Genomic DNA, 23,211 nt, shown 5'->3' on the forward strand with positions numbered 1-23,211 from the left:
AATGAATTAAAAACCAGCGAAACAGGAGGGGTAGAAATCAATTATATAGCAGGCAGATGAACGGAGAACTTGCAAATGAGCCCTCTCTAGCTGAGTCCACTGGCCAGGGGATTCCAGATTCTGGTTTACCCTGCTATCAACACCTGAATCAAAATGAAGAAAGCCTGGGACTTCCCTGGTGGTCCAGATGTTAAGGCCCCATGCTCCCAGTGCAGGGTGCTCAGGTTCAATCCCTGCTCAGAGAACTAGACACATGCTGCGGCTAAAGATCCCACATGCTGCAATGAAGATCCCGTATGCCACAACTAAGACCCCGTGTAGCCAAATAAATATTGAAAAAAGAAAAAGCCAAACTGACGGGCATTCACAAGGAAGGCCTCTGCTTTTTGGGTGGCAGTTTCTCCATACTCCTATCTTCATTCTTTTGGACACTGGCAACACTGACTCCTGCGGGGCCTCAGTTTTCAGCTGAGGCTGATATGAAAAATACAGTAAAACAGCCTAAACCTTAAAGCACTGTCAGACAACCTTGGTTGCTCATTAGAATCATTTAAAGCTGGGGAGCTTTACTCATCTTTGAGCCCCACCTCTAAAGATTTTTCTTTAACTTGTGTGGAGTGGGACTCAGCTATCACTACTCCTGAAGAGCTCTCCCAGTGATTCTATTTGCAGTCAGGGCTGAGAAACACTGCAATAAAGACTCAGCAACATTTATATGCATATAATGATTTATATAAGTGTACATTTATATACACATATGATTTGTGTACATGTTCTTTTTTGTTCTTTTTGTTCACTTTTTTCCCTGTCTGCGGATTTCAAACAAATGAAAGAATATTCCTTGCTGGGAGGCAGGGCAAGACATGACAAGAGCTGGCTAACATCAGCTGGGCATGCCTGATTTTGTGTGTGAAGTACATGTAAGAAGGATCATTTTGATTCATTAAGACAATCAGTGACATTTCAACTACGACCACACCCTTTCATTCCTCAACACTCTCGTCCTCTATAAATATATCAAAACAAAACTTTTACATGTTTATTTTACTGAAAAAATAAAACTAAAGAATTCTAGATTTTAGATAGCTGCTCCACCATTAAAAAAATACTACCTTATATAAAACTGCTTAATTTCAAATTTCTGAGCCTGTTTCTGTACAGTTAAATATGTTTTCAGGAAAGCATATTTTTAATGTAATGGGAAGACCAGACATGAATTAAGAGAAAGACAGATTTTGAATTTCCCACCTCACCTTTTTGAAGGAAAAATATACATCTATCTCTTGAGAGCTTTCTTGATTTATACTAGGATTTTTTCCCAAATCTCATTCTTAACAGTAACAACAACAAATTCCCCGCTCTTTGGAATTAATTCACCAAACAAGCAATGACCTCTTAAAATGTACTCCATGAGAGCCTGCCCTGCATGCCTCCCCATCACATATATAGGTCCATATAAATTCTGAATCTCAAAAAGCGAACATACAAACCACTTAGAGTATTTTTCATGAAAAATCTGTTTTAATTAAGCAATAAAGGGCAACACAAGTTCAGAAATAGGTCCTGTTGTGAAAGAACTCGGCAGAAAATGACAGCTCCAGATGGGGTATCTGCTACCATGCAGAGAGAATGGCTAGGCTTCTAGCAGCCCTATCCTCCAGGGAGGGTCCTGACTTAATGCCCACTTCAGGAATACATGGTCAGCTGCAGCCACTCTTGGATAGAAACCTGAATCAGGCCATCTGCATCTCTATCCAGGGATTTGAAGGCACGGAACATGGCATCCAGGCGAACCAGACAGGTGATGAAGTTGCTGAAGTCCATACTTCCATCCTCCTCGGCGTGTCGGCGGACAATCATTTGGTAAAGTTGCTCATTTAGCTGGAAGCCTGCTGCCTGCAGAGCCCCCCGAAGCTGAGAACTTCCCAAAAATCCAGATTGGTCCCTGTCATACTGCTTGTAAACACACTGCCATTTCTTGATGTTGTTCCAGAGATACTTAAATTCTTCAAAGCCCAGCTTCCCAGTCGTGTCACTGTCCATGACAGATACAATGCTCCGGCAGGTGTCAAGACTAAAGCCGTCAGACTTCAGATCCTTGTGCTTAGAAAGGACTTTGTTGAGAATATTCATTAGGTCAGTGGCACCCACCTCCATGTCTGGTCCAGCCAGCTGAGCAAACTGTTGCCGAAAACGCCTAACTTCCTCACTTTCATTGGCCTCCACGTTGGTGAAGTGTTGCTGAGTAGGTGGTGGTTCTGGGGTATACTGAGCAGCCGCAGCTTCACTGATAAAATTCACAATTCCTCCAACTATCTCTCCAATATTCCCTCCTCCTCTTCTCTGATCGCCTCCTCCAAGAAGGCCTCCAAGGGCTTGTCCAAGACCTTGATTTGCTCCTTCCAATAGAGCCTTTGCAAGAAACATGCTTTTGGTTTACCCAGCAAGAATAAAAGCTGCTGAAATCTTGGAGGTGGTATGAGAGATGAAATGGAGTCTAAGTAGCTTACCTGTGGAAGAACTGGCTTTTCTGTACCTGCCTGCACTGTACCACACCCTGGGGTGTGATGCTTCACCTCCTACTGAAGTTGCCTGAATTCCACTAGGTCCTAGCACCTGCCAATTTTCAGAGGGCCTCAATAAAATATTCCTAAGTGACAGTATATCTGACAAATTAGAAGAAATCGTATTTTAAGTATAACATATTAAACTACTAAACAGCATTTTTATATGCTGTTAATTATTCTTAGCTCTCTTTCTCAGCAGATGACATGGATTTTCCTAGCAGAAGAAAGTAAATGACCTAAGGATATCAATAATTTCTTCTCTAAGGAATATTTATTGCTAGGGCACAACTGAAAAATTCTTGGGCATTAGAAAAATTTTTATCTAATTCTCTTCCTTCAGCAGATTTGCAATATCTAATGTTCTTAAGAAAAACTTGGAAGGGAGATTTTTTTAATGCAGGGTCCCTAGATCCCATGCTCTGAGATTCTGATTCTGCACAGTTTGGTGTCACATTCATGATCTACATTTCTGGAATCTTTTGGAAGTGTAACAGTCACATAGAAAACTGTAAAAATCACAAATGTATAGCTCAAAGAATTTCACAGACTGCAAATAGCCCATATTATAATACCCAGATCAAAACGTAGAACATAAGCAGGACCCCTGAAGCTTCCTCATGTCTCTTTCTAGGTACTCTCCTCTTCCAAAGGTAACCATTATTCTGACATCTAACAGCACAGATTCAATTTTGTACTTTAAATAAACAGAATCATAAAGCATATGCTTTTTTTGGTATCTTGTTTTTAAATTTCAAAAAACTGTGGTAAAATACATATAACATAAAATTTACCATCTTAACAATTTTTAAGTACACAGTCCAGAGGCATTAAGTACATTCACATTGTTGCACAACCATCATCACCATCCAACTCCAGAAATTTTTTTCATCTTGCAAAATAAACTCTGTCCCCATTAAATATTCCTTCTCCCCCTAGGCCCTGGCAAGCACCATTCTACTTCATGTTTGTATGAAGTTGACTGTTTTAGGTATCTTATATAAGTGGAATCATACAGTATCTGTCCTTTTGTGTCTGGCTAATTTCACTTAGCATAATGTCTTCAAGGTTCATCCATGTTGTAGCATGCATCAGAATTTATTTCCTTTTTAAAGCAAAATAATATTCTATTGTATGGATATAACACTTTGTTTATCCATTCTTCCACTGATGGATGCTTGGGCTGCTTCCACCTTTGGGCTTTTGTGAATAATGCTGCTATGAACATAGGTGTACAAATTATTTCTTCAAGTCCTTACTTTAAAATCTTTTGGATATATACCCAGAAGCAGAATTGCTGGATCAAATGGTAAATCTATTTTTAATTTTTTGAAGGACCACCATACTATTTTCCACAGTGGCTACACTATTTTACATTCCCACCAACAATGTACAAGGGTTCCAATTTTTCCTCAGACTTTTTTTTTATCATAGCCATCCTGATGGGTATGAGATGATATCTTACTGTAGCTTTAATTTTCATTTCCCTAATTTTCATATACCTGTTGGTCACTTGTATGCCTTCTTTGGAGAAAATGTCTATTCAAGTCCCTTGCCTATTCTTTGATAGGGTTGTTTGCTTTCTTGTTGCTATTTTATAGTTCCTTCTACATTCTGGATATTAACTCCTTATCAGTTCTATGATTTGCAAATATCTTCTTCCATTCCATGAGCTGTCTTTCCACTCTGTTGATAGTGTCCTTCAATGCATAGAAGTTTAACTTTTACGTAGTCCAATGTATTTAATTTTTCTTCTATTGCTCATGTTTTTGGTGTCATATCCAAAAAATCAACAAGGAATCCAATGTCACAAACCTTTTCCTCAATGTTTTTGTCTAAGGCAAAACATAATAGTTTTAGCTCTTATTTTAGGTCTTTGATCCATTTTGAGTTAATTTTTATATATGACATAGGGTAAGAGTCCACTTCATTCCTTTGCTTGTGGTTATCTCAGCAACATTTGTTGAAAAGATTATTCTTTCCCCATTGAATGGGCTTGGCACCCTTGTTGAAAATCATCTGTATGCACACACATGAGTTTATTTCTGGGCTTTCTATGTTATTCCATTGGCTTATATATCTGTGTTTATGCCAGTACCACACTATTTAGATTACTATAGCTTTGTGGTAAGTTCTGAAATCAGGAAGTGTAAGACTTTCAACTTTGCTCTTTTGCAAGACTATTTTGGCAATTCAGTCTCCCTTGAGATTCCATATGAATTTTAAGATGGATTTCCCCACTTCCATTAAAAAATGTTGTTGAGACTTTGACAGGGATTGCTCTGGTTCTTAGACCACTTTGTGTAGTACTGACATCTTAATATTGTCTTCTAATAGATGAACACCGATGTCTAATCACTTATTCATGTCTTCTTTAATTTCTTTCAACCACAGTTTGCAGTTTTCAGTGTAGAAGGCTTCCACCTTCTTGGTTATATTTATTCCTAACTATGTTATTCCATTTAATGCTTTCTTACTTTCCTTTTCAGATTGTTTATTGTTAGTTTACAGAAACACAGCTTAGTTTTGTAAGTTGATTTGTATCCTGCAACTTTATTGAATTAGTTTATTAGTTCTAACGGTTATGTGTGTGTGTTGTCTGCAGGGTTTTTTACATCTAAGATCCTGCATTTTGTGAGCAGAGATAATTCTACTTCTTCCTTTCCAACTCACATTCCTTTCATTTCTTTTCTTGCCCAACTGTTTTGGCTATGACTTCCAGTACTATTTTGTATAGATGCAACAAAAAGCAGGCACCTTTTCATGCTCCTAGTCTCAGAGAAAAAGGTTTTAGGCTCTTACCATTGAGTCTGATGTTGGCTGTGGGCTTTTCATACATGATTTTTATTATCTTGGGGTACTTTACTTTTATTCCTAGTTTGCCAAGTGTTTTTATCTGAAAGAGTACAGAATTTTGTCAAATGCTTGTTCTGTATCAATTGAGATAACCATGTTTTTCCCCTTCATTCTGCTAATGTAGTTTATTACATTAACTGATTTTTCCATGTTGAACCACCCTTGCATTCAAGGAATAAATCCCACTTAGTCATGATGTAAACTCCTCTGTTGAATTCTGTTTGCTAATATTTTGTTCATGATTTTTGAATCAGTATTCATATGGACATTGGTCTTTAGCTTTCTTTTCATGTACTGTTGACTCTTGAACAAAATGGGTTTAACTATCTGGGTTCATTTCTACTAGGATTTTTTTCAATATGTATGTACTATAATACTACACCATCTGAGGTTATTTGAAACTGTGGATGCAGAACCATGGATATGTAGGGCTGATTTTAAAGTTATATGCAGATTTTTGACTGTATGAGGGGTTGGTTCCCTTAACCCCTGCATTGTTCAAGGGTCAACACTAGTATCTTTTTCTGACCTTGGTATCAGGATAATGTTGGCCTCACAGAATGAGTTAGGAAGTATTCCTTCCTCCTCAATTTTTGGAAAGAGTTTGAGGAGGACTGATACTTAATTCTTCTTTAAACATTTGGTAGAATTCACAAGTGAAGCCATCTGGTCCTGGGATTTCCTTTGTTGGGAGGTTTCCTTAAAATTACTCATTCAACCTTTTTACTAGTTATAGGTCTGTTCAGATTTTTTACTTCTTTGTGATTCAGTCTTGGTAGGTTGTACATTTCTAGGAATTTGTTCACTGTATCTAAGTTCCCTAATTTGTTGGCATAGAGTTGCTCATAGTACTCTTTGCTAATACCTTTGTTTCTGTGAAGTTGGTAGTATTGTCCTCTCTTTTCTGATTTTGTGTGTCTGGCTTTTTTGCTCAAAATTACATTTGTGAGATTTGATTTTATGTTTTTAATATGTATCTTGAAAAGTCAGTCTATGACAGGTAGTCTCAGACAATACCTTGAGAAACTTCAGCCTTGATACTAGGTAGAGTCAGGGTATAAGTCCTCCAGAAGTCTCTGGAAATTCTATTGGTAAATTCAGGGAAAAGTAGCCAGGACGTAACTAAATCATTACATCTCTGAGCATTTTGGACCTTAATTTCAATCTCCAAAATGATAATAATAGTATCTCCCTGTCTACTTTATAATGATTCAATTTCATTTACCATGCTTAGGACTTAGACTCAATATTTAAGAGAGAAAGATGAATGTATCAGGGTCACTGTGCTCATGGATAAGAAGACCTACAGAAAACTAGGTGTTGCAGTTATAATCTGAAGTCTATTTCACATCTATACCATTAATACTAAACTATTACATTTTTATATAGTATTTGCATATAATATTCTTTGGTATCTAGGTCTCATATAACTCCTCTGAAAGACACAAAACATTCAAGATAAGGAAAGAAAAACTCAAGAGATGTTAAGCTACTTTGAAAAGGTCATACAGCTAATGTTATCTAAACAGTGGATTATCAAACCACTATGAGTCCCCAAAGGGGGAGCAATAAGTTCTGTTGAGGAAAAGGATAGGAGAACATTTACCTTTAGACTGTAGCCCACCAAGCTCCTCTGTCCATGGGATTCTCCAGGCAAGAATACTGGAGTGGGTTGCCATTTCCTTCTCCAAGGTATCTTCCCAACCCAGGGATCGAATCCAGGTCTCCCACATTGCAGGCAGATGCTTTAACCTCTGCACCACCAGGGAAGCCCTTATAGAAAAGGTAATGCGTAGGCCTAACTGTAGGCTAAGTCAGATTCTCCAAACAGACAAGGGATATACATGAAGGGGCGGTATTGTGAAAAGATGGAGGAACTAAAGGATGTGTGGAATTCAATAGATGGTGAATGGTTCAACATGATGAGAGTTTATTGCTGGAAATGATGGGAGATAAAGGCTCAATAGGATAGAATGAAATTGGAGAGGACTTTGAATGGCCATTTGACAGAGTCTGTCTCACAGGCTACTGTGGAAACTCCTAAGCTTACAGTATGAAGTCAAATGGTACTCCATTATATGAATATATCACATTTTTGGTTACTCATTCACCTGTTAGTGGATATTTAGGTTTTCTACTTTGGAACTATTATGTATAGTGTTGCTAATAGCAATCATGTGTCACTGTTAACTTTTTAAGTTCAATAACCTAATAACTTTTTAAGTGCAAATAGGAGATTAAATGAAAAATTACTTCATAAACTGTATAATTCTTGAATTAAATAATGATTATTCTATCTATGACTGGGGAGAGAATAGTAGCTGGGAGACCCTGCTCTGTGTAGGACATGGGGGCAAGGTCTCCTTCTGCCACACCTAATGTTTTGTATAAAATTCTCTGCCAACTAGTTTTATGGCACTAGGACTCCAGTAACTGGTCTCAGGGGCACCATGAAACGGTCTCTGTAAATACCAAAGGCGAAATGTCTTCCTTTACCACATTGAGGAAGCACCACAAAAGGACTTCTTCCCTTTAGGGGATTACAACGGGCCATCTGGCCTCAGACAGATTTAAATCCATTCATATAAGCTTCTCTCTGAGGAAATTACATGGGCTTTGTTTTTATAATATTGCAAAATTAACTTGACAGCATCCATTGCCATATAAAATGTGCCTCCTTATGCCCATCTGAAGTGTTTTTTTGCTGAAGTTTAAATCCAATTCTTCTCATTTATTTTCTGTGAAGATGGAGAGCATTTGGCTAACAGTTTCTCATAAGCCATCACGGAATAAAAGACTGTTATTAGATTAACAAGCTTTTTCTTCTCTGGACTATTTAATCTCCTACGGCTATTTATTAGACCATTAATAGGAACTTTGGTTGCTGTCTGGGCGAACTCTACTGTCCAGATCTGGAGAGAAAGAGTTGGGGAAGAGACCACATTCAATGGAAAATTTAACCTCAGTTTGAGGGAGGAAGAGTTACTGAACTTATTGAACTTAAAAAGTCAATAGTGATACTCAGATGCTATTAGCAACACTATTCATGATAGTTCCAAAGTAGCAACAACCTAACTATCCATTAATAGGTGAATGAATAAACAAAATATGATATATTTATATAATAGAGAACTAGTTGGCAATAAAAAGGGATGAAATTACTGATAAATGCAACAACACAGACGGATCTCAAAAACTGCCAGAAACGAGACTGTATATTGTAAGATTCCATTCATTGAAATGTCCAGAAGAGGCAAATCTATACAGACAGAAAATCACTAGTGTTGATTCTAGACCAAGTCTAGAATAACACATGGGGACTTGCAACTCTACAGTGGTTGCCTAGGGATGGGAGATAAGTAGGTGACAGGAATGAACAGTTAAGGACACAAGGAATAATAATGGGGTGATAGAAAAACTCTAAAGCTGATTTATGGTGAACAATAAAAAAATCATAGAACTGTATGCTTAAAATAGCTGAATGTAAAATATGCCTCAAGAAATTTATTTTTTAAAGAGTCCAGAGACAGTCTGTAGTAAAAAGAATACTGAACTAGGACTTCTGGTCCCAGTCCTGTAACTAACTAGCTGTGTAGTCTTGAGCATGCAACTTCCTCTCTTGAGCTGGAAGCTTTCTGCAAAATGAGGAAGATGGGCAATTTCACACTAACCATCCTTTCAGCTCTAGAATTCTGAGTCTAGATCTTCATGTGCTATGAAGTAGCAGCTTCATTCTTGCATTCTGTTTCCTTTTCATGCCTGAGTATTTTTATGCAATATATGAATTTAACTTCATCTTTTTCTTGGGTCTGATTCTATAACTTTTAAAGACATCCTTAGTTACTCTCATTTTTGCTTTGACGTACTGTCTGGTTTTCAGAAGTATTTCGACAACCTATCAAGTATGTTGTTCCTCCAGACAGAATTCCAAGGTGGGGGGACTGCAATGGTTAAAACACAGAAGGACACATGGCTCCCACTTTCAGTGAAGCCTCTCTGTCAAGTGGGGCTTTCACCCCACTGCAACATGATCTGAACCAGACCTTCCTAATTTATTGATGAGAATGTCATGTTGCATGAAATCAAAAGCCTTTCTAGAGCCCATATGCTAAGTAACTTCAGTCGTGTCCGACTGTGCAACCCCATAGACGGCAGCCCACCAGGCTCCCCTGTCCTGGGATTCTCCAGGCAAGAACACTGGAGTGGGTTGCCATTTCCTTCTCCAATGCATGAAAGTGAAAAGTGAAAGTGAAGTCGCTCAGTTGTATCCGACTCTTAGCAACCCCATGGACTGCAGCCTACCAGCCTCCTCCGTCCATGGGAGTTTCCAGGCAGGAGTACTTGAGTAGGGTGCCATTGCCTTCTCCGTATAGATAATATATATTTCTTCTTTATCATCTTGGACTGTCACTCTGTCATAGGAGGAAATTAAATTGGTCTGACACAATTTGTTCTTTACAAAGCCCTATTCTTCACCTCCTTACACTCTTTGAGGAGGCCAGCAACTGCTCAGTTGCTCCAATAAAAAAGTTAAGCTTTAATCAATGCCCTCTCCTTCCTGTTTCCTCTAAGTGTCTCCTTGGTAGATTCACATTGCAAAGCCAGGAAGAAAGCATATAATTCTCATGCTTGAAAGGATATTTCTAAATAAAATACATAACTAATGAGAACCTACTGTATAGCACAGGGAACTCTCCTGGGTGCTCTGTGGTGACTTAAGTGGGAAGGAAATCCATAAAAGAGGGGATATATGAACACTGATTCACTTTGCTGTACAGTAGAAACTAACACAACACTGTAAAGCAACTGTGTGTGTGTATGTGTATGTTCAGTCGTATTCAACTCTTTACGACCCCAAGGACTGCAGCCTGCCAGGTTCCTCTGTCCATGGGATTTTCTAGGCAAGAATACTGGAGCAGATTGCCATTTCCTCCCCTCCAAGCAACAATAATCCAATAAAAATTCTTAGTACAAAAAAAAAGGATATTTAGAACATTCAGGGAGGGAAATATTGGGTTAGTCAAATGTTACAGAAAACTCAAATGAATGTTTTGGCCCACCCAATATTATGATGGACTACATGGGGGGATTGAGTTAACCTAAGAACCGAAGATGGAAATGGTTGGTCATATAGGACCATCCAACTTTCAGGATGACTTGTACAACTGGATAGAAATGTTCATCTAGTCCACTCAGAAAGTTATATCCTTCTTCTGTTAATTATATCGTATGAGCTTTAGAGTATATTTCATATAATAAATTCTATTAATTGAGATTGGAATCAAGATGAGTTCTTTTCACATGAGTTATGAAATACTAAAGTATATATCAAACCTGAACTGGAAGTTTAAAGGGTAGAAGAAAGAGGAGCTAGGGGAGGGGTAAATTAGGAGTTTGGGATTAACAGATACATACTACTGTATGTAAAACAGGTAAACAACAAAGTACTACTATATAGCACAGAGAACTATATTTAGTATCTCATAATAACTTATAATGGAAAAGAATCTGAAAAAGAATATGTAAATATAGCTGAATCACTTTGCTGTACACCAAAAACAAACACAACATTATAAGTCAACTAATACTTCAATTAAAAATTAAAGGATAAAAGACTTCATTCATTGTTGCAACTATTCATGTCTGGCATTGTGTAAGAAAGCAGACATGGACAGTACGTAAATAAATGAGCATGGTTGTGTCCCAATAAAGCTTTATTTATAAAACAAGCATCAGACTGGATCTCATCCATCAAGTATAGTTTACTGACTGTTACTTTCTATATTTTCTAAACAGATGAAAATAAAATATGCTGGTAAATTTTAGGACTGGATTGAAGGACTGCAGTCAGGGTTCATGGTGACCACCATTCCACATCTGATTTAAAAGAGGTCACTCTGAATCTTTATTCTTGCCGTATCTGTCTAGTTCTTACTGACATCCTCCCCATTTCTAATTAGTGGTATATCATTCATCTACAAAGATGACAGAAACTAATCACTCAGCGATAGCCTGCCATAAGTGCAGTCTTTTTACCAAAACCATTATGCCCACAAGAGACTACAGGCTAAGAAAATTTAGATATTTATTTCCTTTTTGTAAAAAAATATGAAAAGTATCATGATTTTTCCCATTTCTGCCTTCTAACCAGTACTTAATTCTTCTAGTTTTACTATGTACTTTGTTTAAATATTAGACAGGAAAGATGTGTGTGTACTTTAGCACTTTGACAATCCAGCACTTTTGACTATTACAAATTTTCTGGAGATCTTTTAGGACTATTTCTCATTGTGTGGAATGAATGTGTTTCTTTATCCCAAGTTCTTCCTGTATGCCCTGTTCTTGACATTAGTTCAAGTGTTAAATCATGAGCCAACAATAATAAGCATCCTTGCTTGCCCTTCCCTGTTAGAGAAGGTAGGGTGCTGTATTATACAGATTTCCATGCTGAGAGTTAGGAAAGGGTACTTAAGAGGCTGAAGTGACTGGAAATAAACAGAAAAAAATCTTTCTAAGTGGTGTGGATTAACTATTTTATTCAGTTGTGCAAGTTGTGCTCAAAGTTTAGGACCAAATGTCCCACAGAGTCAAAAACATTTACTATCTGGCTCTTTGCTGAAAAAGTCTACTAACCATTGAAATACAGGTTTGCCACCAGTGAACACAAGAGATGTGGGTTCGATCCCCAGGTTGGGAAGATCCTCTGGAGTAGAAAATGACAACCTGCTCCAGAATTCTTGCCTGGAAAAATTCCAAGGACAGTGGAGCCTAGAGGGCTACAGTCCACGCGGTTGCAAAGAATTGGACATGACTGAGCACACACATACATATGCATGGTGATGTGTGCCAGGTGGAGCATTACACTGAATGTATCATGAGATGCAGCCTAGACGAGATGTGACTTGTCCCTAGTAAGAGGTGGATAACATGGTATATTGTCAAACTAGCAACAAAGAGACAACATGCGTCCTAAAACATTTGAGGACTTTGTCTCATGGTTGTATAAAATACTGCTGGCAGGGCAGCACAGGTTCAGCTCAAGGAAACAGCACTGAAAAATGAATGAAATAAAGTGATGCTGTGTGGACACTATTATAACTACAAAAATGACTGTGTTATAATCATTTCTGCCTTAGCCAGTATTGTTTCTCAGTCCCATTAAGTGCATTTAAATCCCTTTGAGAGTGCTGGCAAAAAAATCTAGTCTTGAAAACTGAATTATGAATATAAAAAATATTGAGAAGCCACTATTTTAAACTATTGTCTCAGCTCTCAACTCTAACGCATCTGAACTTTTGACTAATCCAAATCACCCTCTGATTTAGAGAGTTCAGTGTACATTCAGGAAAATAAAGAAGGTGAATGAAACCTAAAGAGCAAAAGGGTCTTTTTTCTTTTTTTGTCAGAGATGAGACTTCTCCTAAGGAAATTATCCCAAACTACTGAACCATGCCATGCTTTGGATCATGAATGCCACATTTCTGTTGAACCTTTAAATTATCTGCCATCACATATCTAACAATCTAAAAGAATGTGTGAGACTATCAGAAGGACCTGAATAGACAGAATTTTTCTTTTTTTAGGAACCAGACAGATGAAAACCGTTAAGAAGTTTTTTGCAGACTAGCCAGGAATGTATGTGGGGAAAAAAAAAAGAGTAAGGGAATGTGGAGAGATACTTAGGTCTCTCTACTTCCCCCAAATAACAACCACAACTGCACGAGACTTGGGGAGAGATTGAGAGAAGTAAAGAAAAAAGGGGAAAAGGAGGATAAATTGGGAAAGGCACATGGGAGGAGCCCTCTGCCCTGCAAAAATTTATAGCTCCTGACAGAACAAGAGGAACACCCCACCCTCTCTCTTTCCCACCCTTCTTCCTCCCCCACCCCTCATAAACACTGAGTTTAGCAAGATAAGCTACTCAGACAGAAACAAACTATGACATTACTGAACTTCTTTGTCTTTCCTGTGGAACACACACACACATTCCCCAGCTAAGTCTCTGAGAGCCTGGAAGCGGGTATGTGCACAGGGTGTGGCAATGACTGCATAGTTCAGCTTCTCAAAACAAAGCAAATCTTCACAGGCTCAGACATGCAGGTGTGTTAAAAACAAAAAAGGAAAGAGAGAAAGAAGAGACAGAGAGAAAAGAAGAGAAAGAAGGAAAGGAAGAAGGAAAGAAAGGTCAAATGCATCCTTTGTTAATTCTCCAGATTATCTTCTCTACCTTCCAGGGTGCTGGAGATCAAATGTGTTTTAAAGACCAGCTCATGGTCTATATCTAAAGCCAAGTCTACACACTACACAAAGAAATGAAGAAAACTCACAGAAATAATTGGTATCTGAGCCAACTGAAGGAGTACATGCAAAATTGTGATTGATCACACTGGCCACAAAGGCTCACCAGTCTCCAAACTGCTTGGAGTCAATTGTATTCTCTAGCTCACAGTGAGTCACTCTGGCTTACTAGGGCTTATTGTAATCCTTGGTTTACACTCCCTTCCCTAATCCCAAATCTTCCCGTACATCCCAGTGCTATAGAAACAAGGAGGCCACTGGCAGGTATCATTAGTCATCAAAAGACAGAACTGGTGTCAACACAATCCTGTTACTGCTGTTATGACACTTCAACACCTGAAAGGTGGGGCAACCTCTATAGAGATTATTTTTAATCTTGATTAAAAATCCTGACAAGCATAATGTCTGCTGTGCTCTGAACTTCCTTGGTCCCTGTTTCCTGTCACTTCCCATTTCCGCACTTTCTGTCCTTATTTGTGTGTCCCTGCCATATTCCTTCCTGTCACCAAGTTCATATTTCTAAAAACTTTAAGATTGCTTTTATTGTTCCCAGAGCCATACTGAAAGATGCTATATAAATCTCATAGAAACACAAGTAATGGTACAAGTGAAAAGAGCTTTTCTTTTCCCAATTTGTACAGTTACATCTAGTAATCTATCTCTCCTTTCCCTTAAATCTTCATTACACTTTTTAGCAGCATCATTGCAGTGATACATGACCTTTTCTTGGACAAGGAAAGATTATTTGTATGCTGCAGCAAGCCCGGAATAGAGGTTTGCACAATCCATACAGAAGAAGGTTGCTTATCTGCCTCATGTTAAAGAATACTTCATCTAAGAGATCATAGAGAAGTCAGGAACATTAATGAGCTCAGGATAAGAAGAAAAAAAAGCTCTGTCCTGGTTTCTGTCATCAAGCTATAATTTCTTTGCAAAGTATCTTTTCCCAGTGGTAGAGAACTGGGACTTCTGGCGCCAGCCAAGATGGAATGATCCCAGGGCAGCCTATCTTTCCTTCTCACTACAATCACAGACTCTCACTGAAATTCAAAAGTCACTACTTTTGGGATTTCCCTGGCAGTCCAGTGATTAAGACTACACGCCTCCAATGCAAGGGGCATGGGTTCAGTCCCTGGTCGGTGAATCTAAAGATCCCACATGCCTTGCAGCCAAAATAATAATAATAATGTAAAAATAAATTTTTTTAAAGACTTCCTTTCCCCTACAGAAGAAGAGGGGCGGGGAAGCAAGCACTATCTCTGGATAAAATACGGCAGCAGGAGGCAGTTGAAAAACAACTAGTTAAGCAGTGCAATCATGGAGGCCTGAAGGCAAAAGATGAAATTATTAAATTGTTGAAAAGGAAGAACTCTATACAGAATTCTATATATATACAACCAAAATATCCTTCAGGAATGAATGCAAAATAAAAAGATCTTATTTACCAAGTATTTACCCAATCCTAAGTGTTTACCCAAGTGAAAGGAAAATCTACATTCACCCAAAAACCTATATGTGAACACTTTGAACAGTTATATTCATAATGGCCCCAAGCTGGAAACCAAATGTTCCTCATTTGGGGAATGGATACACCAAGTGTGGTACCCAATGGAAATACCACTCAGTGATAAAAGGAGACAAATTACTGATACAGGCAACAATATGGCTGGATCTCAGATGCATTATGCTGAATGAGAGAAGCCAGACCCAAAAGGATATACTAAATGATTCTATTTGTATGGCATCTGGAAAAGGTAAATCTAAAGGGATGGAGTGACTGCCAGCAGTTAAAAGTAAGGGAAGGGCCTGACTACAAAAGCATACCTACAGGGAATTTTTTCCCCAATTATTGTGTATCTCGAATGTGGTGGTAGTTACATGCTTCTATGCATTTGTTAGAATTCACAAAACTATAATCATAAAGTGAGATTTACTATAAGTTTTACGTATTAAAAGAACAAATTGAAAGAGAGAGAACTTGAAGTCTTGATGCATTTTTCCTAAGGAAACTTTTGACAATTCAGTTATCTAATTCCATGTACATACATATTCATAAGCAGAAAACTGAATCCCCGCTATAAAGACAAACAGTCATGCTTTAATTAAAAACTTTGTTATAAATAAACTAAAATCTATTTGGTCTTCAGATGTTTTGGGGAAAGTCCAGAAACCTTCAGAATAGAATAGTGCCACCAATGTCATCAATGTATGATTTTGACATAAATTTTAAAATTCTTGCTAATTATATAAACCTTTCCAATTCTATACACAAATATGGCTATATGGTGACAATATTTATTTCTGACCTGGTGTTTAAAAGAAATAGGAACTACAGTTGTTTGGGAGGTGGGATGGGAAGGAGGCTCAAGAAGGAGGGGATATATGAATACATATAGCTGATTCACCACAAACTAACACAACATTTGTAAAGCAACTATACTTCAATAATAAAAATAAAAAATAGATACTCATAACTGTTGCCTTATATGTATTCACAATTATTATTCTATTACTATTATTATTATTACTAGTGCTACTACTACTACTGTTAAGGGGAAAAAATCAAAATCATGCAATTCAACTATGGGCTCAGTCTTGTTCTTTAACAGTGACCTAGCAAGTTTTTCTAATGCCTGCCATACTGATTTATATTCTGCAGGGACTCGTGAAATAAAAATGTTAAAGATTAAACTTTAACCTACCCTGTCAAAGAGTGCAAAAAGTTGTCTCAAGACATCTGAAACAGGCAACTTCAAATACTCTGCAAATTCTTCAATTCCAATTCTTCCTCCTTTTGAGGAACTTGCAATAGCGGCATACTCATCCAAATGCTTTCGAATCCCATCCCAGTCCAATCTAAACAAAGAGTTATGAAGACAGATTATTAGCCCTTTACAACCCACATGGACATTCTGTGAGTGCTATTTTATTCATCTGTCTGATGGGAAGATATTTGAAGTGTCAATATCTGAAAAGGAAAATAAAATGAATATTTTAAAGCACATATTGGACATGATTACAGACTTCTAATTTTTTTAAGAGTATTAGCATAACTGTAATTATCCCAAGTATCTGAGAGAAAGAAAAGTAACTGGGAGGATGAGCAATGTGGTAGGATAATAAATGATTCGTGAGAAGAAAACAAGGACTCACATTGTAATCTAAATATTACTTAGTATGTCAACAATACTTACTGAGTTGTTTTAAAAAAAAAAAGATAAAATTCTTGCTTTCAAGGTAATTTCCAGCTGATAATGGACTCACATTTCACAAAATGTTGTGATGGGGAATTCATTAGACTATGCACACTTCCTCCAATGTTAGTTATAAAAAACTTTAAAACCCTGGAAAATATACTGTGGCTTATATCACAGCCTGTAGAATTAAACAGGTGACTTAACACATACCTCTACATCTAAGTTCATTGACTATCTAAATTTTTCAAATCTACAGGAATATTGTAAAACTATAATATCAAAACATTGTTATGTAGAAGGTATAAATAGCATTTCCTACATCAGTTATCAAAAACTATCCTTTTTAAATCTTATTTATTTATTTTTGGCTGCACTGGGTCTTTGTTGCTGCACTCAGGCTTTTTCTAGCTGTGGTGAGGGCGGATGCTATTCCTCATTGCAGTGCCTGGGCTTCTCACTGTGGCGGCTTCTCTTGTTGCAGAGCATCAGCTCTAAGGCACATGGGCTTCAGCAGTTGTGGCTCGTGGGCTCCAGAGCTCAGGCTCAGTAGTTATTGCCCGTGGGCTAAGTTGCTCCTTGGCCTGTGGGATCTTCCCAGACCAGGGATCAAACCCATGTCCCCTGCACTGGCAGGCAGATTCTTAATCATTAGACCACCAGAGAAGCTCCCACAATATTTTTTTTAGTTTTGAACTTTAATACAGTAACTGGTTCTGCAGCTCCCTCCAAGGGAGGATGCCACGGTCTACTGAAGTAATAAATTCTGCAGATCCCTGATGCGGCTGAAAACAATGAACTGTAATCAGAGAGGGATGTGGAAGCTACACTTTCATACCATGAACTACAAAGGGAATGTTCTAAACAGTTTTAAACTAGATCATAAAATCACAAAGGAGTATTTTGCCTTAAAAAAAATTATGTGCCCAGAAGGAGAAGGTTGATCTAGGGAAGTGTTTAAAATGTAATGATGGCCAGAGTTGCTACTCTACAAGTCAATTCCTGTTTCACATGAGAAGTTCTGACCACCTCGTGCCAGTACCATATAACTGTGCCATCCTTCTCTTTCTTTATATGGGCCATTTTTAAAGTTTTTACTGAATTTTTAGAATAGTGCTTCTGTTTTATGTTTTGATTTTTTGGCTGTGAGGCATGTGGGATCTTCACACCCCAACCCCAGTTATTTGATTTTGCTGAATCATGGCTAAGAACATTAAATTTTCAGGGGTGCACTCCAACCCCTGCATTGGAAGGCAAAGTCTTCACCACTGGACAGCCACGGAAGTCCCTATGCCATACTTCTCGTAAGACTACTCTGAGCTGTTTCTGAGTAGAAAGGCAGATTTGTGCTGACCCGTGTTTACTATCTCTTGTTCTCCCACTACTAACAAACATTTCTGAAGTGGCATTTCTTTAAAAAACAAAATTGTATAAACTAAATGGCTTTCCTAATAAACACCATGTAGGTTCTAGAGGTGGGCATTAATGAAACCAGAGAAAATAAACATACAGGATTTCAGATCTCTTTCAGACACCTTTAGGAAAGTGTGGTGATTTAAAAATATGCTTACTTCAACTTCCGGCTGATTTTGGTAAATTCCACCAACCCAGCTTCCATAGGCAGTGTCAGCTGGCCTGCTGAAATCATCAATCTGCAGTCTTCGTAGGTGTGATCTGTTACTGGAATTTTCAGAGCTCTATAAAGTATTAAAAAGCAAACAAATTCAACTTTTTAAAAAAGGTGATGATGTTTCAGTAAGCTTGAATTGGTCAACAAACAGTAAATGGAAAAGTATTTACTACCTTTTGAACCAGTGGCTTTGGCTTGTTATTGCCAAAGACACATTTCTTTACTTCACAGATTTACTGTGGTCCAAGTCAATCTCCTCATGTCTGTGTGCTTCTGCCAGCTCGCCATTTTTGTGTTTTGACTACAATGATAATAGTAGTTGACTTCAGTCCATGGAAAGTAATGAGAAAACTTAAGTTCAAGACTCTATAGAGTCTTTTATCAGCTGTGGAACTTTTGGCACTTAACCTAAGCCTCACTGTTCTCATCTGCACATAGGAATAGTCACTTCCTCCACAGGGTTACTGTGGGCTTCCTAGTGGCTCAGTGGTAAAGAATCTGCCTACAATGCAGGAGATGGCTGGAGCCATCTTGCCTGGAGAATTCCATGGACAGAGTTGCCTGGCAGGCTATAGTCTACGGAGTCACAAAAAGTTGGACATGACTTAGCAACTAAACAACACAAAGCCAACCACAGGGTTATTTTAAGGACCAACTAAGAATGCCTATGGACATGCTATTTAAACAGATAAATGACACCTAGATATTATAGTGAAAGTGAAAGTGAAGTCGCTCAGTCATGTCCGACTCTTTGCAACCCCGTGGACTGTAGCCCACCAGGTTCCTCCGTCCATGGGATTCTCCAGGCAAGAATACTGGAGTGGGTTGCCATTTCCTTCTCCAGAGGAATCTTCCCAACCCAGAGATCGAACCCAGGTCTCCCACATTGCAGGCAGACGCTTTAACCTCTGAGCCACCAGGGAAGCCCCAAAGTGAATAGTTTATACAGATCACTAGTCATCTGCATTTTTTCATCTTTTAAGTTTGAAGATTGTCTTTTTGCTACCCAGCAATTCTTCAAAAAATACTAAACAGAACTGATAATAAGACTGTATTTCTTACAAACCTAAACACCCTTCATCCTCAAAGAGGTGCACAACTCCAACTACCTCCCTCCTGCTCAGAGATCTACTAATAGGGAACCAGACTTGGTAAAAATACATATTAACAAGAACTTGAAAAGGCACTTGAGTGACAAGAAGAATACCTGTGCAGTACATAAATTTCCTGCAGATCCCTCTTGGCTAAAGTTTTATTTATACCTATTCAGTGACAATCAGAAAATTATGTCATCAGCTGTTATTTGATTTTGCTGAATCATGGCTAAGAACATTAAATTTTCAATGAATGCAATATAAATAAACATGTTTTTCTTACCTGCAACTAAGATGATTTGATTAATAACTATTTGGTGTAAAACATATGAAGAATTAAAAAACACTCCAGGAATTATAACAGTGAACAGAACAAAACAGGTAAGAACTTGGGCTTTGGTAACATGAAGTATGGCTCTAAATCCCAGTCAAGAGACTCTCACTTCCCTGGTGGCTCAGTGGTAAAGAACCTGCCTGCCAATGCAGGAGACCCAGGTTCCATCCCTGGGTGGGGAAGATCCCCTGGAAGAGGAAATGGCAACCCACTCCAGTATTCTTGCCTGGGAAATCCCGTGGACAGAGGGGCCTGACGGGCTACAGTCCACGGGCTACAGAAGAGTTGAACATGACTTAGTGATGGAGCATGCTTGCCAGAGACTGTCACTAGCCACCATGGTCTTGGACAGAATGCTTCGCCCTCAGAGCCTCTGTTCCTCACCTGTCTCAGAGCTGCTGTGAAGATCATGTTAGATAACACAAGTAAATGGTCTAGCACAGCGCTTGGTAAATATTTATTGGTGGTTGACCACCATGACTTACTTTGATTTGGCTCTTTACCATTTCAAATGCATTCAACAAATACTTTCCTATTTGACTCTCATAATAAGCAAAACCATGAGAAAGGCCAAGCAAGGATTAGAACTCCCACTTTTACATATGAGGAAAGGAGCCTTGGAGGGAACTTGTCCAAGTTTGTGCAATTAATTGAGGTCTTTCTTACTCATTTTTTTTTTTTTTGGTCACCCCATACAGCATATGGGATCTTAGTTCCCCAAACAGGAATCAAACCCACACCACCTATGCTGGAGGCATGGTGTCCTAACTACTGGACCACCAGGGAAATCTGCTTCCTTATTCTTTATCCAAGGCCCTTTTACCTCCACGCCTCCAAATCCAGGAAAAGGATGCTTAAACAAATCCTTCCTCTGTTTTTAGGCACACACAAAAAAATGTTTTTAGACATTTCAGGAAGCCAAAATATCTCATATAAATTATGTCATTTCCTTATACTTATCTTCCTTCCTAACTTTTGGACATAAGCTAGTATGAAAACACAAGGGAAGAGAGAAGAAAACAATATCAAAGCAAATTTTGTAGCTGCTCAAGAAACTAGGTAAATCAACTACATGCTGGGACATAGAGTAACAAAACTTTTTCAGCCAAAGACTTAGACATTTATTTTTTGAAAATAAAGTTAGTTTCCTGTGAAGTATTAATATATATAATATATATATAAACATACTGATATAATATATATAATCTTGTTTATAATGCCAAATTCAGCTATGAAGCTAAATTCAGAGTTCTCATTGCATTTTCACTAAGAGAATAAATACAGCTGGTTTATTAGCTACAAACCCACTGCTGGACATGACTGAGGGAGGTGGTACTGGGAAAGCGTGTACACACCTGGAGGGCTCTGAGACTGCCTGGGTGGTGGGGACAGTATTGGGTTGGCCAAAAAGTTCATTAGGGTTTTTGAGGAAAAAACAACTCAATATAACACATTCTTTCATTATAGGAGGAGAGGTAATTTACATAATCAGAAGAGCACTCAGTTAAAACTCCTTTATGTGCAGGAAAACACTTGGCTTATGTTTTGCAATTTCTAAATCCTAAATTTATAGCCATTCCCTTAGTGAGGGTGATTTTCCCCCTTTTTTAGGCAGCTAGTATATTCCCTTGCAGACTTTTTCCTTTTAGTGCTGTAATCATTTATGCCTTTGAAACACCCGGCCTCAGCAGCTACATGAAAGCTGAGAGGATAGAAGGTGGGTCACAGCACGAACTGTTCAGACCATCCTTTGTCTGATGGTGACAGGCCAGGTTGGGGGAATCCACCCTTTGGAAGTCACTGGCTGGTTTCTTCTGGGTCATGTATCCTTCCTGCTCCCATTCTGGCAGAGGCACGTTTCCAATAGTTTGGGGTTACATCTGGGAAAATATTTATAGATTGTCTTACTGACTACATTCCTGGGCACATTCTTTTTCCTTACCAAAATGAGTTGGGGAATGAGGCCCTCAGAAAGAAAAAACAAAAACTTCAAACAATAGTAAATGTCATTTACCAATAATTTAAAACTATTTACTGATTACAATCATATATAGATACTTACTCTGCCATTACATTCCGGATTGTACTGGCAAAAAGGACAGGATCACTTCTTTCTTCATCACTTGGTACTTGAACGGGCATAAACTGAAAGGCAAATAAACCTTTCCATTATAATTGTGAGGCCTAATACTTTAACTGCTAAATAAATTAATTTATAAGCTGTCATTATATGAAACCCCCTGCTTTTCTAGCACACAGGTTACAAGATAGAATGTAAAGAACACACTGTGCTTGGACTCAGATGTGAATTCAAGCTCTGGGTCTTTCTGTATGTTAACTATTATGACCTTTAGGTTTTCTGAACCGTCTCCTCAACTCTAAAAAGAGGGCTATGATCACCCACATTCCTGGTTGTGGTGAGGATGAAATGAGTCAATGTCTGGAATTCTGGAAGTCGTAAAGCTGAAACTGCTCAGATATTATTCTCAAAGCTGCCTTTTCTCCCAAGCAGCCTTTGTGTTTGAAAATGTTATTAGGAGTAGCACTTTGTTTTTTGCAGTTTATCTTCTCTGCCCATTCCTATATCAGTCATACTTTATCACTTGATCAAACTTTATGTTTTATTATTTCTTCTGCTTGTTTTTTAACCCTATGTGGGCTTTCTATCTTTTGTCTAACATCATGTTTTCCTTTATCATTTTAAATTTTACTTTTTTTCTCCATGTGATATTCTGTGATACCTCATTGATACTGTCCTTGTTTTTGATTATAGTTTTCTAACATTAACAAGGTTTTGGTACTGTATTTAAGTCATTTTACATTTTTTGAGCACCTACTATGTATCAGGTAAGAAGAACAGGATCCTAACTCCTGCTCTAAAGAAGATACATATTTTAATAGGGCAGACTGACACAACACAAACTATCATTACCCTTAATGATAGGGCTTAAAAGCTTAATTAACTTACTTAAAGTTATATAGGTCACATGACCAGGATTCAGCCCAAGGCCTGTCTGTCATATTTTACAACTCTCCTGGAGTATGAGCATGAGTGACAGGAAATTATTAATTTGGTCAAGGGGCTGGGCAAACAATCAAAGAGGTTTTACAGAAAAGCTAACACTTGATCTTGACTTTCTGAGGATAAGCATGATCTTGTCAATAGCTACTGTTTATCAATTATGAACCAGGCACCATGCTAGGTGTTTAATATGGATTGTTTTATTTCACTAATCCTTTC

At 38.1% G+C, this 23,211-nt stretch overlaps 2 protein-coding genes across 2 annotated transcripts in view; both read right to left on the reverse strand.

Moving 5' to 3' along the window:
• LPCAT2 (lysophosphatidylcholine acyltransferase 2) overlaps window positions 1–23,211 on the reverse strand; it is a 65,531-nt gene that overhangs the window by 15,295 nt on the left and 27,025 nt on the right. The window contains exons 9-11 of the mRNA XM_040254015.1: window positions 22,033–22,115; window positions 18,484–18,609; window positions 16,421–16,574 (exon numbers count right to left, since the gene is read on the reverse strand). Coding sequence (XP_040109949.1) covers window positions 16,421–16,574; window positions 18,484–18,609; window positions 22,033–22,115 — 363 coding nt within the window. The remainder of the gene's footprint in view (window positions 1–16,420; window positions 16,575–18,483; window positions 18,610–22,032; window positions 22,116–23,211) is intronic.
• CAPNS2 (calpain small subunit 2) lies at window positions 1,588–2,504 on the reverse strand. Its single transcript, XM_040254029.1, has one exon. The coding sequence runs from the start codon at window positions 2,425–2,427 to the stop codon at window positions 1,687–1,689; it is 741 nt and encodes a 246-aa protein (XP_040109963.1). The 5' UTR covers window positions 2,428–2,504; the 3' UTR covers window positions 1,588–1,686.

This window comes from Oryx dammah, unplaced genomic scaffold, assembly GCF_014754425.2.
Source record: "Oryx dammah isolate SB20612 unplaced genomic scaffold, SCBI_Odam_1.1 HiC_scaffold_13, whole genome shotgun sequence".
In the NCBI taxonomy this organism is placed as follows: Eukaryota; Metazoa; Chordata; class Mammalia; order Artiodactyla; family Bovidae; genus Oryx; species Oryx dammah.

Excerpts from the sequence above, each read along its gene's own strand:
- CAPNS2 (XM_040254029.1), bottom strand. The coding sequence starts at position 2,427 with ATGTTTCTTGCAAAGGCTCTATTGGAAGGAGCAAATCAAGGTCTTGGA.